Source organism: Mesocricetus auratus, unplaced genomic scaffold, assembly GCF_017639785.1.
Source record: "Mesocricetus auratus isolate SY011 unplaced genomic scaffold, BCM_Maur_2.0 Super-Scaffold_100006, whole genome shotgun sequence".
Lineage (NCBI taxonomy): Eukaryota > Metazoa > Chordata > Mammalia > Rodentia > Cricetidae > Mesocricetus > Mesocricetus auratus.
In genome coordinates, this window is record NW_024429190.1 from 23,849,030 (window position 1) to 23,863,970 (window position 14,941).

Below are 14,941 nucleotides of genomic sequence, written 5' to 3' on the forward strand. Positions count from 1 at the left end.
GGATCTCAGAGTTCTGCTGGACTCTGGGCAAACGGTAGAGGCTGGAGGCTTGCTTCAAAATGTGATTGCACATGAAAATGGTGTGAATCTTTCTTCAAGTGTTTCTCACACGGATTTGAAGTCTAGAAACAGAGAGCATCTGAGCGCACCGTGTTTGGAGAACTATGTGGGGTCTCAATGCCTCCCCATATCACTCCTATGCAAACATTTCTGAGGAACTTCAAGGTAACATCGGCCACTTTGATGCAAGTGATCCAAGGAGCCAGTCTGCTTTGACCAGCTCCTTGGGGGCTTGTCTTGCCCTTCCCGCCACATGACGAGGCACAGCCTTGTCAGCTTTGGCAACTGACAATCAAATGTGTTCCTCAAGCTTCAATGTGAAGGATGCCTCCTTTCCCTAAGGCTGCTGCCTCCCCATTGTGACTGCTTTGCATATACTCAGTTGCCACACTGTGACCTGTGTGGGTGACTGACCGAAGGACAGTCAGTGGTCATACCTAAATGCTTCTCACATCCCCAACACTTGGAAGAACCTGGCACAAAGTAGGCACTTAAAAAAATGCAGGCTGAGACTCAAGGCCCAAAGTATGGGAGCTAAGGACATAAAGACAAACTAACTGGCATCCAGACTGGTAGCAGACACTTTTGTGGCCCTGGGATAATGCTGACTTCTGTTTAAGCTATGACAGCAGAAATGTTGGGATTAACTCATGCATGTAGCACACTTACAACAGAGGACTGCCCGTATGGGCAGAAGAGGTCCATAGTGGGGAAACAAGAAATCAAACATGGAGATTAGTAAGCAGGCAGCTATCAGACATCCAGCATGCAGTAAGTAGCCTTCAGTTGTTACCAAAGGAAAGAGTGAGCTTGCCTTTAGTATCTCATAATAAAGTTTTATTTGTTTTTTATGTGCATTGTGACTGAACCACATGCATGCAATGCCCAAAGAAGATGGAAAAGACAATCAGATGCCCTGGAATTGGAATTACAGATGGTTGTGAGCTGTCATGTGGTGATGAGAATTGAACCAGGGCCTCTGGAAGAAGAGTCAAAGCTCTTAACCACTCAGCCCTCTCTTTCTTCCTGAGAACATCTTTAAAGGAAGGCTATACTTTTACTCAGTTTCAGGCAAATAAACCCAAGGTCACCTCCTTCTTGGCATAAAGAGCTGCTTACATTGGGCAAATCTGCACATTGACTCCCAAACATCCTCACCCAAAAGCAGCACAGTAGTCTCAAATCTTAAGATGCCCTCAGCATAGACTTGTGTCCCTAAAACTCTAGCAGCCATAGAGCCCAAAACTAACACCTTAAGACCACAGACAGAAAGAAAATACTTCCCCAAAGACAAATTCTCCTGTAGAGTATTCCTAAAAATAGTAAGAATCATTTTAAGTTCATTTAGGAACTATAATAATCTGGGTGTGGGACTTTCCTCCCCAGGAAGATAATTAGAACATAACCTTCCAAATTGCAGCTGCTGTAATGTCTAGAAGAGCCCAGCAGATACCCTTGCTAGATAGCAACAAACATAAAATATGAGATTTGGTGGTTTTCTTTCCCTAATCTACATCATCACTGACTAAAGATAACATAATCAAAATGTCTGATATTCATTCCATAGGGTTTAGTGACAGACTTTTTTTTTAGATACCATAACTTTTGCATGTGTGTGTGTGTGTGTGTGTGTGTGTGTGTGTGTGTATCAGAGAGAGAAAGAGAGAGAGAGAGAGAGAGAGAGAGAGAGAGAGAGAATGGTAACCTTGCAGACTACTTTTTTTTAACTAGAACAAGCTATTTCTTTGTATTCACCAGTCACAGCATCAACAAAGAGAGAAACAGAATGACCTTCAAGTAAGACTCACCTGCGATGACAGCCAGGGTTTGGCTTCCTACCTTAGCAGGTATTTCATCAATCGACGTATACCCCTAAAAATATTTAAAAATGAATTGAAGGTCAGTTGGCTTATCCTCCATTTTATATCAAGTAGAGAAGTAAAATTAAAATGTACTATTTATCTTAAAATTGAAATTATCTTAACATAACCATCAAGGATCTAAAAGCAAAACCCTTTAGAAAAAAAGTGCTATTTTTTTTGTTTGGTGTGTGTGTGTGTGTGTGTGTGTGTGTGTGTGTGTGTGTGTGTGTGTGTTGGAGACTGAAGTCAGGTCTTGCATGTGCTAGGCAAGTGCTTTGTCACTGAGCTGTGTGCTGAGGTTGACACCATGTTCTTTTAACTCAATAAATCAGAGATCATCTTAAAGGCTTTCACCCTGGAAGAAACTCCTTTGGACCATAGTGAAGGACAAGTAATGTGAAACATGCAGAAAACCCAAAGAAAGTTAAGCTACTGTTTGCACCAAGGAAATAAGAACCACACCTCATTGGGAAAACGGAGATGTTGAGCACAGACATTCAAGGGGTAAATGTATACAATAAAATTAGTTTAGCTTTTTTAAGTAAAAGAACAGTGTATGAAGGATAAAAATACTAAGTCACTTGACAAAGGAGAGGGAGGAAGCAGTGAGTGCCAGGCTGAAGGCATAGTGTGGGGAAAAGCAATGAACTAGGAAGGAAATAAAACCAAACTGGTACAGCAGCTCCTGGGCACAGTGGAACAGCTCTCTGTATTGGGAATAAGGTGAGTGCTATTCTGCACCCACAACCAAACCCAAGAAAGCAGAGGTCAAGACAGTCACGGAATTTCGCTGTTTCCTATGTTCTTGATATGAAGACTGCCCTTGATATGAAGTCAGCTACCTTACTTGTTCCAAGGAGCATACCTTTGTGATGAGGCTCTCCAGATCAGTTTTGTAGATGTCATTAATAGTGTTGAGTTCTCCATCCACAGATGGGAGCTGAAGATTTATGAAACAAAGAATAAGAAAAGGTAATTATCCCCAAGTTAACGGTCACAAAAAAAGGAAGCCATCTGATATCCAGATCCCAGGGTGCTGACCTTGAAAGACCTGACTTCACTTTCTTTTGAAAATAGGATACAGTCTGGGGAAATCACACTCTGTACAGAGTGGCATCTTCGACCACTGATTTATTTTTATTGTTATTATTTTTTTAAACAGTGTTTCTCTGTGTAACAGTCCCAGCTGTCCTGGAACAGATTAGGCTGGCCTCAAACTCACAGAGATCCTCCTGCCTCTGCCTCCTGAGTGCTGGAACAAAGGCATGTCCCACCACCATAGCCTGGCCTATGAGTACTGATTTTTAAAGTTTATGGGTCCGCTGTACTCAGCTAATGAGGTACAGGTAAAGTATGTGTGACCGCATGACTGCTAGTGCTGAAGACTGTTGAACAAAGTTATAAACAAACTTGTCAAACTCACTTTCAAAAGTAAAAACTGGAGGTTAGGCTATAGTCTAAATGAGGTGAAACACATGTGCCTGGCTCTGGGTTGGATCCTCAACTTTAAACTACACTAAAAAGACAAATAAAAAGATTATAAAATAAACAAATATTATTAAAATTAAACAATGCATTTGGTGGGTTCCTTGGCTAGAAGTCTGGAACCATTTTCTAAGTCCAGAATTACACATGAATTCCAAGTATGATAGCTCTTGGCACCTGGGACCCACACCATGGTGCTCTCAACAGGATACAACATCGCTTCTGACACAACATTCCTTGGTGAATGTGGAGAACCCAAGCCTCCTCATGAGGTTACACATAAAACTAACTGAAGGCCACCCTACAAAACAAATGGAGTTTTCAAAAATGCCAGTGTTGAAACAGAAAACGACTGAGAGTCAACCCCCAGATTGAAGAGGGAAGAAAGACCCAACATTGCCGGCAACGCAAGATCCCATTTGTACGTGCACTTTCATTAAAAACTTGGCAACATCTGAGGAGAAAGTGTAGAGTAGACGGTGTCTTGTGTCTTAACTCGGATGTGCACATGATGATTATGCAAAGTTTAGAAACATTTTTAACTATTTAGGTATAACAGGAACAGGCCTGCAGCTTATCACAGACAGTGTTTGAGAAAATAACTCTATACACTTTATATAAACATTTGAAGAAACAGATCAAATTGAGAGGGATGTCCTAGTTGTGTTTCACTGTCAACTTGATAAAACAGGAGCCAAGTCATCTGAGAAGGAAACCTGAGCTGAGGAACTGTCCAGATCATATTGACCTGGAGCAAGTATTAGTAACTGATGTTGGAGGGCCCAGCCCACTGTGGGAGTCACCATTCCCTAAGAAGGTGGTCCTGGGCTGTATAAGAAAACTAGATAAATCCAAGGCTTTGAGAAAGCCAGCAAGTAATATTTTCCCATGGTTTCTGCTTCAAATTCCTGCTTGATTTCCTGTAAGGGTAAACAGGGACTTGGAAGTATACTGTTTCTCCTCCAAGTTGCTTTTGGTCAAAGTGTTATATGACAACAGTACAAAGGAAACTAGAACACTTTGGAGACAGTGTCCAAGTGTCAGTGACATATATTAACTACCTTCCCACATATGCAAAAAGCACATAGAGAAAAGGAAAAAGTGCCAGGTGTGGTGGTGTATGCCTATATGCCTATATCTAACTATTCCCAGAACTAGGAAGGGGAAGGCAGGAAGGTAAAGTTGCTTAACAAATTCCAGGCAACCGTGAGACTGTTGTGAAAGACAAACTGCAACAACAAAGCATATAATATCACCCTCTCTAAAGGCGCATTTCAAATAGCTGACATAGAACCGACCTTTAAAAGTTAACTTGACTCCAAAAGTAACTCAGTAGACATGCAGACAATTATAGTACATATGAAGCTTTATAACAGAAAAACTGACTCAAAATATGAAAGTGGAAAAGTATGTTAAAATAATACTTTATACAGAATATGAATGGTAAATGTGAAAATTAATATATGAAGTATAATTAATATCATAAGCATGTGCGTGCAGTGCATCTGGAGGCCAGAAGAGGGCGATAGAGCCCCTGGATCTGGAGTCACAGGCAGCTGTGAGCTACCTGACATGAGTGTTTGGAACTGACCTCAAGTCCTCTCCAGGAGCCGCAAGTGTTCTTACCTGCTGAGCCATTTAGCCACTTCCCCACATCACCATGTGTCTAGTTTTGAAAGCCATTTAAAGAAGAGCAAGTATTCTGGTCTTCTTTTTCTATCTAAATTTACCTTGATAAATCATCAGTTGGTACAGAACTGCTCAAATGTCCCCTCCCCCTTTAACTTCAGTTGCGTCCATTCCAGCATAGAGATTAGATGTCCTGAAAGGACTCACAGAGCACTGGGGAGGTGGGGGTTACTGTTTTCCAGCCCAGGCTACTGTGCTCCTGACAGGTGCACCCAGTCTTAGCCCTACTCGACCTCCTCTAGCTCCCCTGACTGTGGCAAGCTCACGCTCGCTCACCTGAGTTGAGTCGTGGTTGCTCCCCAGATTGCTTAGGCCTGATCTGATGCTATCACAGATCCTTCTGGCTGGGTCTGCAGCACAGTCGCTGCTGTTGAGTGAAGTCTCGACGCTGTTTCTCACAGAGGTGAGGTTGGCACTGAGCTGTGTGCTTCCATCATTTATGCTCTTCAGGCTGCTGCTCATGCTCTGCAGGGCATCCCTGGTCTGCTTGATGGCTGTAGGGACACAGCCAGAATCAGAGCGGGCCACACGAGTGCCTCAGAAAAACTGGAGATGAGTTCAGACAGCTGCAAAGGCAATGGGACAGGACACACAAAAGAAATAAGAGCTCCTCGCCAGCCCCTTCACCCAGCTCGGCTCCCCATGGCTCTCTCTTTTTATTAAGCAGTTGAGCACAAACCGAGGAATTTCATGGGGACACCTTGAGCACCACTATCTGGTCAACATAGCAGTTTAATCCACATAAGGATCAATCATATCCTTGTAAGAGCTATAACTAATAAGACAGTTAGCATGTACCAGTCAGGAATGGACAGGTGGTGAGGGGAAGGTATTGGGGGAGGGCATCACGTGAGAACAAAGTATAAAGACACAAACTGAGGAAAAAGCCATGCTGAAGGTTGGCAAGCTGGTTCATGGAGTAAAGGTGCCTGCTTCCAAGACTGACAAGCCCAGTTCAGTCCTTGAGGTCTACTTGACAGAAGAAGAGAACCAACTCTCTCCAGCTGTCCCCTGAAGTATAGCATCTGCCCCCCCACAAAATAAATACACACACACACACATTATGTATACAAATGAAGAAAAGAGAAAAAAGGCATAAGAAAGCCCATTATCTTTTACACCAGCTTTAGTTTTTTCCCAACAAAATTTTTAATTATTTCTTGAGAATTTCATGCAATGCATCCTGATTACACTCACTTCCCATTCCTCCCAGGCCCACTCTCCTATCCTTGAGCCCAGTACCCCCAAAGAAAAAATATATCAAGTCCAAGTTGTATTGCCCATATACTTATCTGAGCATGGTCAAATTCCTAGTGGCCAGTCCCTTAGGGATCTCTGAGTCCTTCCCCACTCCCATCCGTGCCCCCAGAAGCCATCAACTCTGAAGAGCTACACTTCAGCATCTTTATCATAATTTTTAAGGTCTCTTCAATGACTTTCTGTCTTAACTGTTTCTTCTCCCCCCCCCCACGTGAGGGTTACCACAGAAGCCTTCAATGCCTCTTATAATACTTTTTGTTGTTGTTGTTTTTCAAGACAGGGTTTCTTTGTTTGGCTTCGTAGACCAGGCTCGCCTCTGCCTCCTGAGGCACAGCCACTGCTCGGCATTGTGTCTTATTCTTAGTTATGAGTCTGTAGTTATCAATATCACTGCAAAAAAAGCTTCCTTTACCATAACAGCCAGTGGCAGCAGGGATCACCGACTTCCACATGGTTCTAGCACGGACCACGAACATCAAGACAGATTCTAGTGGCAGCACAAATCACACACACATTCACATGGTCTCTGGCGGCAACATTGACCATGGGTGTCAAGACGGCCTTCAGAGGCAGAACGGACCATGGAGGTCTTTGTGGGAGGCTTAATCCAGACAATGAATGGTTCGTTCTTCATCTCGGAGATCTTGTTGCACAGAGCCAGGGTGTTTGTGCAGCTGGGCAGCACTTGTGTGAGCTCCTAGGCTGCTTCCCAGCACCCTGCCTGTCCTAGTCCACAGCTACCTGCTCCTTTGTCCACCATAGCCGTGTTCCCATACCCACCCCCGCTGCTGCTGCATCTCCAGTTTCCCTTCTTCTGCCCCTCTCCTCTCTGCAATCTTTATCTCCCATTTCATGGTGCCACCTTTAAAAAGCGTCTTCCCCGAAGACCTGCCTTTTATTAGTTGTTCCAGAGATACTTCATCGTCTATAGACTCATACTCTTCCTCATCATCTCCCCTAGAAGCCTCTGAAGGTCTCTCAAGCTCCTTGGAGTGGCATTGAGAGTACCAGTGGCTGCTGCCACCTTGAGGCCAGAATCTAAATGAATCTTAGCCTTAATACTTTTAATTAATTTTGGTAAGTGATACCTATCCAGAAAATTGACCATTTCCTTTAAATTTTCCAATTTTGTGGAGTACAGATTTTCAAAATTTGACCTGATGATTCTCTGGATTTATTCACTGTCCATTCTGTCCCCCTTTTCATTTCTGATTTTGTTAATTTACATATTCTCTATGCCTTTTGTTTAGTTTGGATAAAGGCTATCTATCTTGTTGATTTTCTGGAAGAACCAACTCTTTGTTTGATTCTTTGTATTGTTTTCTTAGTTTCTACTTTATTGATTTCAGCCCTCAATTTGATTATTTCCTGCTGTCTACTCCTTCTTGGTGAGTTTGCTTATTTTTGTTCTAGAGCTTTCAGTTGTGCTGTTAAGTCTCTAGTGTGACTATTCTCCAGTTTCTTCATGTGAGTACGTAGTGTTATGAACTTTCCTCTTAGCACTGTTTTCAGAGTGTCCCATAGGTTTGGGTATGTTGTGCTTTCATTTTCATTGAATCCTAGGTTTTTAATTTCTTTTTATTAATTCTTCCTTGACCCAGGAGTGATGTAATTGAGTATTGTTCAATTTCTATGATTTTGTAGGCTTTCTGTAGTTTGTGTTGTTATTGAATTTTAACTTAAAACCATGGTGATCCTATAAGATGCAGGGGATTATTCCAATTTTTTGTATCTGCTGAGGTTTGCTTTGTTGCCAGGTATGTGGTCAATTTTAGAGAAGGTCCCATGCGGCACTGAGAAGAAGGTATATTATTTTGTGTTTGGATGGAATGTTCTATAGATGTCTGTTAAACCCAATTGAGTCATAACTTCTGTTAGTTCCTTTACTTCTTTGTTAAGTTTCTGTCTAGTCGTCCTGTCCAGTGGTGACAGTGGGGTGTTGAAGTCTTGTACTATAAGTGTGTGTGGGGGGGGGGGTTTTTATGTGTGATTTGTGTTTTAGTAATGTTTCTTGAATGAATCTGAATGTCTTTGTATTTGGGGCATAGATGTTCAGAATTGAAACTTCATTTTGATGGAATTTTCCTGTGACAAACATGAAATGATCTTCTTCATCTCTTTTGATGAACTTTAATTTGAAGTCTAATTTGTTAGATATTAGGATAGCTACACAAGCTACGTCCCCATTCCTCCATTTTGGAATGGGAATGTATATTCTGTGCCATTGTATACTGGAAATATGAAATTTGTAGTTGTTGTTAGGTTTGTTTGCTTGTTTGTTTTTCTTAATTTTATAGGGTCACAGTTAAGAGATTGCTTTGAGTCTCTGAAGACACTTTGGACTTTTGAACAATGTGTAGACTGTTCAAGACTATGGGTAAAAGGGCCAGCCGAAGAAACCCACTTTGACCCTGAAACAGAACCAGTGAAAGAAACCCACCCTGACCCCCAGACCAGAGCTAGTGAGAGAAATATACCCTGGCCCTGAAATTAGAGCCAAAAAGCTAAAAAGTGACAGTGAAAGAAATGCGCTTTGTTCCTGAAACCAGAGCCAAATCTGACTCTGACCAACTAAGCAGAAAACCAACCAATCCTTGAACAAGAAAACAAACTAATCCCTGAGAAGAAAAGCAACCAGTTGCTGAGCATGAGATCTAGCCAATCTGAGCTCACCTAAACCTCATTCAAGAGATTTACTGGAAGGGAAGAATCCAGGAGAGTGGCTGCCTCAGCCAGGGTAGAAGACAGCAGCAAACTAAACAGTCACAGGGCTTATACAGGGCTTCTTCAGGGCAGAGCCTTTCCAGGGAGAAGATTTTCAGGGTAGTAATTGGTCAGACTTCAGTCCCTTGAGCTCAGAGAGGGACCCTGGGTGGAGCAGAACAGAGTGGTGCAGAGCTGTTACACTAGGGAATCCTTGTAAGCTGTTATGCTTACTGTGACCTGTGGTATTTCTTGGCTCCTGAGCGTCAGAATACTTTTCTATATGAGCTGTAACAGTTACAATGGGGACTTTTGACGATGGACTAAATGCATTTTGCATTATGATATGACCAGAAGCTTGTGGGTGTCAAGGAGTGCAATGTGGTGGCTTAGATGAGCAATGTTCCCACAATTTCAGGCATTTGAAAACATGGTTGCTAGTTAGTGAATGGTGTTGTTTGGGGAAGCTCTGGAACTTATAGGATGTAAAGCCCTTCTGTAGGAAGTACATTACTGGGGTGGGTAGTGAGTGTTTATGGTCTTGTCCCTCGGTCTCTGTTTCCTGTGTAAAGATCTGATGCCATCACATGTTCCCTGCCATTGTCTCTGGTGGGAAACTGCAAGCCCAGATGATCTCTTCCTTAAGTTCCCTTTGGCCATGACATCTTATCATAGCAACAGAAGAGTAACTAATCTACTATTTCTATATAAATAAATGAAAAGCAACAAAGGCAAAGGGTTAGAATTAAGGTTAGAGCAGCAACTTAGGGCACAGTTTTAAATACAGTCAAGTTTAGAGCAAGATCTCAGCTTCCCTACTTCCTGTGACTCTAGATATAAATTTACTGAAAGACTCTGTGCCACTTTCTCATGTTAAAAAGCTGAGGCTACCAAGTTCACAGTAGACAAGAGATACGGAGATTAGAGCAATCAAACTGAAACTTCTCAGAGGCAATGTGTCTGGGTTTTCTTTTGTGAGCCCCATAACCAAGCACAGTCTTGTTATTTGCCATCAGGATTTGTTCAGCTGGAGCCCCTGCTGGAGCTAAGGAGGTAATAAAATCTCTTTTCTATAGTGGTTTAAAGCCACACAAACAAAAGACAAGAAATTTAAACTAGCAGCCTTTGTTCTTCTGGCCAATTAAGTCTTCCTGGACAGGCCTTTGGTCTGTAAGTCACAAAAAAGATGTGAGAACATCTGGGTGCAAATGAATAAGAAATAGGGTGAATTCCCTTTAAAAATTGGTGGCTTCACTCTTCTCTGGCAAGCAGGTAAATGTGAGTGGTAAAATTATATGTAAACTCAGACACACACACACACACACACACACACACACACACACAGAGTGGAGGGGGAAATAATGCTCTTTTGTCATAGGATCTCACTGACAGCAGCCTGAGGGTCATAGTTCTACATTTATCTATCACAACATCTGTACCAACTATGAATTAGGGAGCTGGGCCTCCTGGGACACCAAGAGTCTGTGGTTCTTAGCTGTGTTCTCACAGGCAGTAAGTACACCTCAGCTCTTACGAAATGTGAGCTAGCCTGACTAAGTGCTACCACTTAGCTTTAAAGATCGACACAGAACCTAGAGGAGTCATCCAGAGCTGGGCTGTACAACCCCTGGTCTATAATTCTATCCCCTTACCCAAGCAGAAAAATTCTGAAATCTGCCTCAATCTTTGCTCTTGACTTGTTCTAAATATATCTCAATAATATTTAAACTGTCAAAGAGCATATTGGAGGTCACCTTCGCCCCACTCCCACCTACCTAGACGCTGCCCTAGTCAGGTCTTTAAAAGTACATATATCCAGAAGGGACCTCAAGTTGGACTATAGAAGGATTTCTTGCAGCTAGGTAAAAGCCAGCATTCCTTGGCTTTTATCCTCAAACAGTAGTCATTTTCCTTACCTCTGACAGAAGGCATACATGGCTTTCCATTGGCATATACTTGTAGTGCTTATCAGCATATCAAGGTCCATGCTAACTTCCAGGCTCCCTCAGTCCCTAAGTACTTGTTGATTCCAGGATCCCCCATCTTGGCACTTGCTACTTTCTCCTCTACTCTCCCTAAAACTCCAGGCTTGCCCCATTCATGGGATTCCCTCTCCACAGCTACTCATCCTTCTTAAAACCCATGTGATTTCCCACATACATCTCCAGCCTGCTGTCCAGTCCATTGGCCATGTTCAGTCTAATTCCTTTTCTCTCTGCTCTGGATTGTTCCGGTTGCCTCTGGATATTTTCTATCTCTTACCCACAATAAAACCTTCCCCAATAACGGAGTGGCCATATTGACAGTTTCTTTACTGTGCTCCGTAGCACACAGAGGCTCTGTACAATGCTTACAACTAGAAAAGGAGAAAGAGCCTAGGGGCGGGGCAAACAGAGCAGAACACAAGAGGATAATGAGAGGCCACACATGCTGGCTTCTGGCCCCGAGTTTCACCTCACTGTCCTGTATTTTGATTTTAGCTATCTTGGTTCACAAAACAAAAGAAACAAGAAAGGCAAGTCATAAAATAAACTGATGGCCCAGGAATCACATGTTTATTTAGTCACTGTCTAGAGATATTCTGGGTTATAGGTACTAGTCTGCTAGGGCCCAGGAAGAACCCAGTATTATAAATGTATACTTCCTAAAACCGTCAAAGCATGCCATGCCCCTAAGATATGTATAGAGTTGTAACTCAGAATCATTTGACGATCCCAGGCTGCACGCATCTGAAGAAAGTGGAAAAGACCTTTCAGATTCTTAATTTCATCCAGTTAACATTTTTACCAGCTCAAAGCTCTTCTTGTGGACTGACCTGAAGCCTACATGTAATGTATTCATGCAACTGTTATGTTTCTGCATATGTTTCTGTTACATTTCCAAGGTGCATGCATTAGAGAACCTCAGACCTTAGCATAACTGACACCATGATGGAAATACCATTCAGGCCTTGGGACCCAGCAGGTAGGCTGCCAAAATAAAACAAAGACCTGATTCATCAATGTTCATAGTTCTGGAAAAGTCCCCCAAATGAATGTACCATCCTAGCTTTTTGGCCTCTGTAGTTCTGCTTCTGGCTGACAGTTCTTCCCAACTGAGGTGTCCGCCTAGGATGCTCACTCTGAGAAAAGCTTGGGACTGCATTCCTGTGCCGAACATCCAGTGTAGATGGCAGTCAGCTAATAAAGACGTTCTATTGGCATGAACCTATGTCCATGTGGTCTTCTCTACAGGATATCTTATAACACATGAAACACACAAGCTTGTTTTCCCTGTTACAGAAAACTGGTTTATGTTAAAGCACATCTCTGGCCACGGTGGAAGCTTAACAAACCGACTTGTTCAAGCTGGCTTTAAAAAGAGCTTTAATACTGTGTGAATCACAGAGAACAATACAACCCACATTGCCTTTCATCTAGAAAGCACCACATTCACTAAATATTGGCGTCTGGCAAGATGGTTCTGGGCGTGAGGGCTCGGACCAAGCCTGACAAGCTGAATTTGATCTCTGGGACCCATGTGGTAAAAAACAGAGGACCAACTCCCGCAGGCTGTCCTCTGGCTTTCACATGAGTGCCATGGCATGTGCCAGTGTGTTCACGCAGCACAACAAATAAATATAAGTCTGCAAAGAAATTACAACATTACTTAAGACACTAAAAACAGTTGAGACCATTGCGCAGGCAGACTGTGTGCATAGCAGCCACAGTGTCTCATGACTTCCCTTTGCTTTGTACAGTCTTTGTAAGGCTGGGATGATCTTGGATGACAGTGTACTGACCCAGGGGTCTGGGGTGCAGGATGCCTAGAATCCAGCTACAGTCATTCTAGCTTGGTCCATATCAGGTCTCCCCGATGGGCTCGCTATTTGGCCTTGCTGTGAATGGTACAGCAACACCCTACTTCCAAGCTCTCCCCCATGTTCTTGATGCCAGCCACTAAGACTGGTCTGGGTATGTAGGCTTTTGTTCGACAACACTATCACTTCCCACACATTTGATGGCTACAGACTGAACAGTCCCTTAAATTATAATGAAGAATTCCTAACCCACAGTAGGATCATAGGAGGAACTGCAGAGTGCTAATTAAGATTAAATGGGGGGTAGGGGCTAGAGAAACAGCTCAATGGCTAAGAGCACTTCCTGCTGTTGCAATAATCCTGTGTTTGGTTCCCAGCACCTATATGAAGGCTTTCTATAACTCCAGATGCAGGAGATCTAATGTCCTCTTCTGGTCTCCCCATACATTAAGCACACATATGGGGCGAAAACATACCTGCAGGAAAGAACACTCATACAGAAAAAATTTTAATTAAAAAAAATGAAAAAAAAAAAACGGTCTTCAGGATCGGGTACGGGTTGGAACCAACTGCTATCTTTCCTAGCGGAGGAAGAGCAGCAGGCACAGTAGCTCCAGGTAAAGGTGCTTGCCGCGCAAGCCTGACAAACTAAGTTCCGTCCCTGGGACTCTCTTAAAGGTGAAAGGAGAGAGTCACCCCACAGTTGTCTTCTGACTGCCACGAGTGTGCCAGGCGGCTCACGTGCCCCTGCACTCACAGATGCCCCCCACAAGCTGTCTTCCGACTGCAGCCATGCCCGGTGGTTCACACACACCTGACTCATGCGCATACGCTCACATATACAAGAACAATCAATAATTTACTAAAGAAAAGGAAGGGAAACTAGAGACCCTTGTTCGCCACAGGAAATAGCATTGGAATGAGACAAGCAGAGGTAAGCAAAGGAGAATGGGAGTGAGGGAAGTGGGGAGGGAGGGAGGGGGGAGGGAGGGAAGGAGGGAGGAGGCTGGCCTGTCTTTGAGGTTTACATCACTGAGTTTCCTAGCCTGGAAAGGAAATGGTTGGTGATGGGCAGAATTGATATCTGAAGATTTCAAAAGGCCACTCCCTTCTAATTAATTAATTAGTTAATTGATTAATTTTGATATTTTTTTTTGAGCGAGGGTCCTATATAACTGTCTACATAGCTCAGGCTGGCCTTGAAGCCATGGTTCTCTTACCTTTCTAATGCCAGGATTGTAGATGTGCTATCATGCCCATCACATCAACAGATATTTTCTTTGAAACTCCAGATAGTAAATGAGGTCATAAAAGCTTTGTGGGCCTGGTCTCCGCAACAACCCACCAAACTTTGCCACCTGGGCACAAAACCAGCCATAGGCCATGTGTAAGCATGTGAACATAACTTTGGGTTATTATTACCTCAAATGATGTTTTTTTTCCATTATTCTAGGCTTTTAATATCACAGGCTTTTAAAAACATCATACATACCAGAACAGCTTGTGTCTTTGCCAGACCTGTTTGCATGGCCAGACTGTAATTCTTTTCCCGACGCACTCTTGAGGAAATCCAAGTCAATGTGAGTGGCCCTGGGAAGCCAGGAATCTAGGATGGGCTATTGTTGCTCACTTTTGCCACTGTGCTTACCTGTTGCCATGGTCTTAATTGAATCGAGAACAGGGATTGCTTTGGGTTTTAATTGGTCTTTTATTCTGCCTCCCAGCAAGGAATCAATGCCTGGAGTAAAGGAAAGGGGTTGATGAGGGCAAGCCAACTTCACCTTCAGCTCTCAGGCATTCTCCTCACACCCCAGGAGACTACGCCCGGAAGACATCTTCCCTCTTCCTGTCCTTATGTCCCATCCTCCACTCCAGACCATTCACTGTGAACCCCAATGTGAGGAGATGCCATTGCCTGCATCAAAATCCTCAAACTCACATTCCAGTGGGAAATTATTCTCATGGATGCTTAGATTTTGTGGGAAGAACACAGCGTTTATCATCTTGAGCTGTGTTACCTAACCACTGTCTCCAGCTCACGCACACTAGGGTTTTCTTCACCGTGGTACCAGTGACTTGTGGG

General features: G+C 43.2%; 1 protein-coding gene and 1 long non-coding RNA gene across 9 annotated transcripts in view; both read right to left on the reverse strand.

Annotated features, from left to right (window-relative positions):
* The window catches only part of Prom1 (prominin 1), a 103,874-nt gene that overhangs the window by 32,740 nt on the left and 56,193 nt on the right, over positions 1-14,941 (reverse strand). For all 8 annotated transcript variants that reach the window (XR_005877738.1, XM_040747044.1, XM_040747045.1 and 5 more), the window contains 4 exons: positions 14,507-14,596; positions 5,373-5,590; positions 2,788-2,862; positions 1,869-1,932 (listed from right to left, as the gene is read on the reverse strand). Coding sequence is in view for 7 of the 8 variants with exons in the window: in XM_040747044.1 (XP_040602978.1) it covers positions 1,869-1,932; positions 2,788-2,862; positions 5,373-5,590; positions 14,507-14,596 (447 nt within the window). In the remaining variant the exon portion in view is untranslated. The remainder of the gene's footprint in view (positions 1-1,868; positions 1,933-2,787; positions 2,863-5,372; positions 5,591-14,506; positions 14,597-14,941) is intronic.
* Positions 12,408-14,500, reverse strand: LOC121140813. The gene is made up of 2 exons (XR_005877739.1): positions 14,079-14,500; positions 12,408-12,684 (listed from the first exon to the last, which is right to left on the reverse strand). It is a non-coding gene; the product is annotated as an uncharacterized LOC121140813 (long non-coding RNA).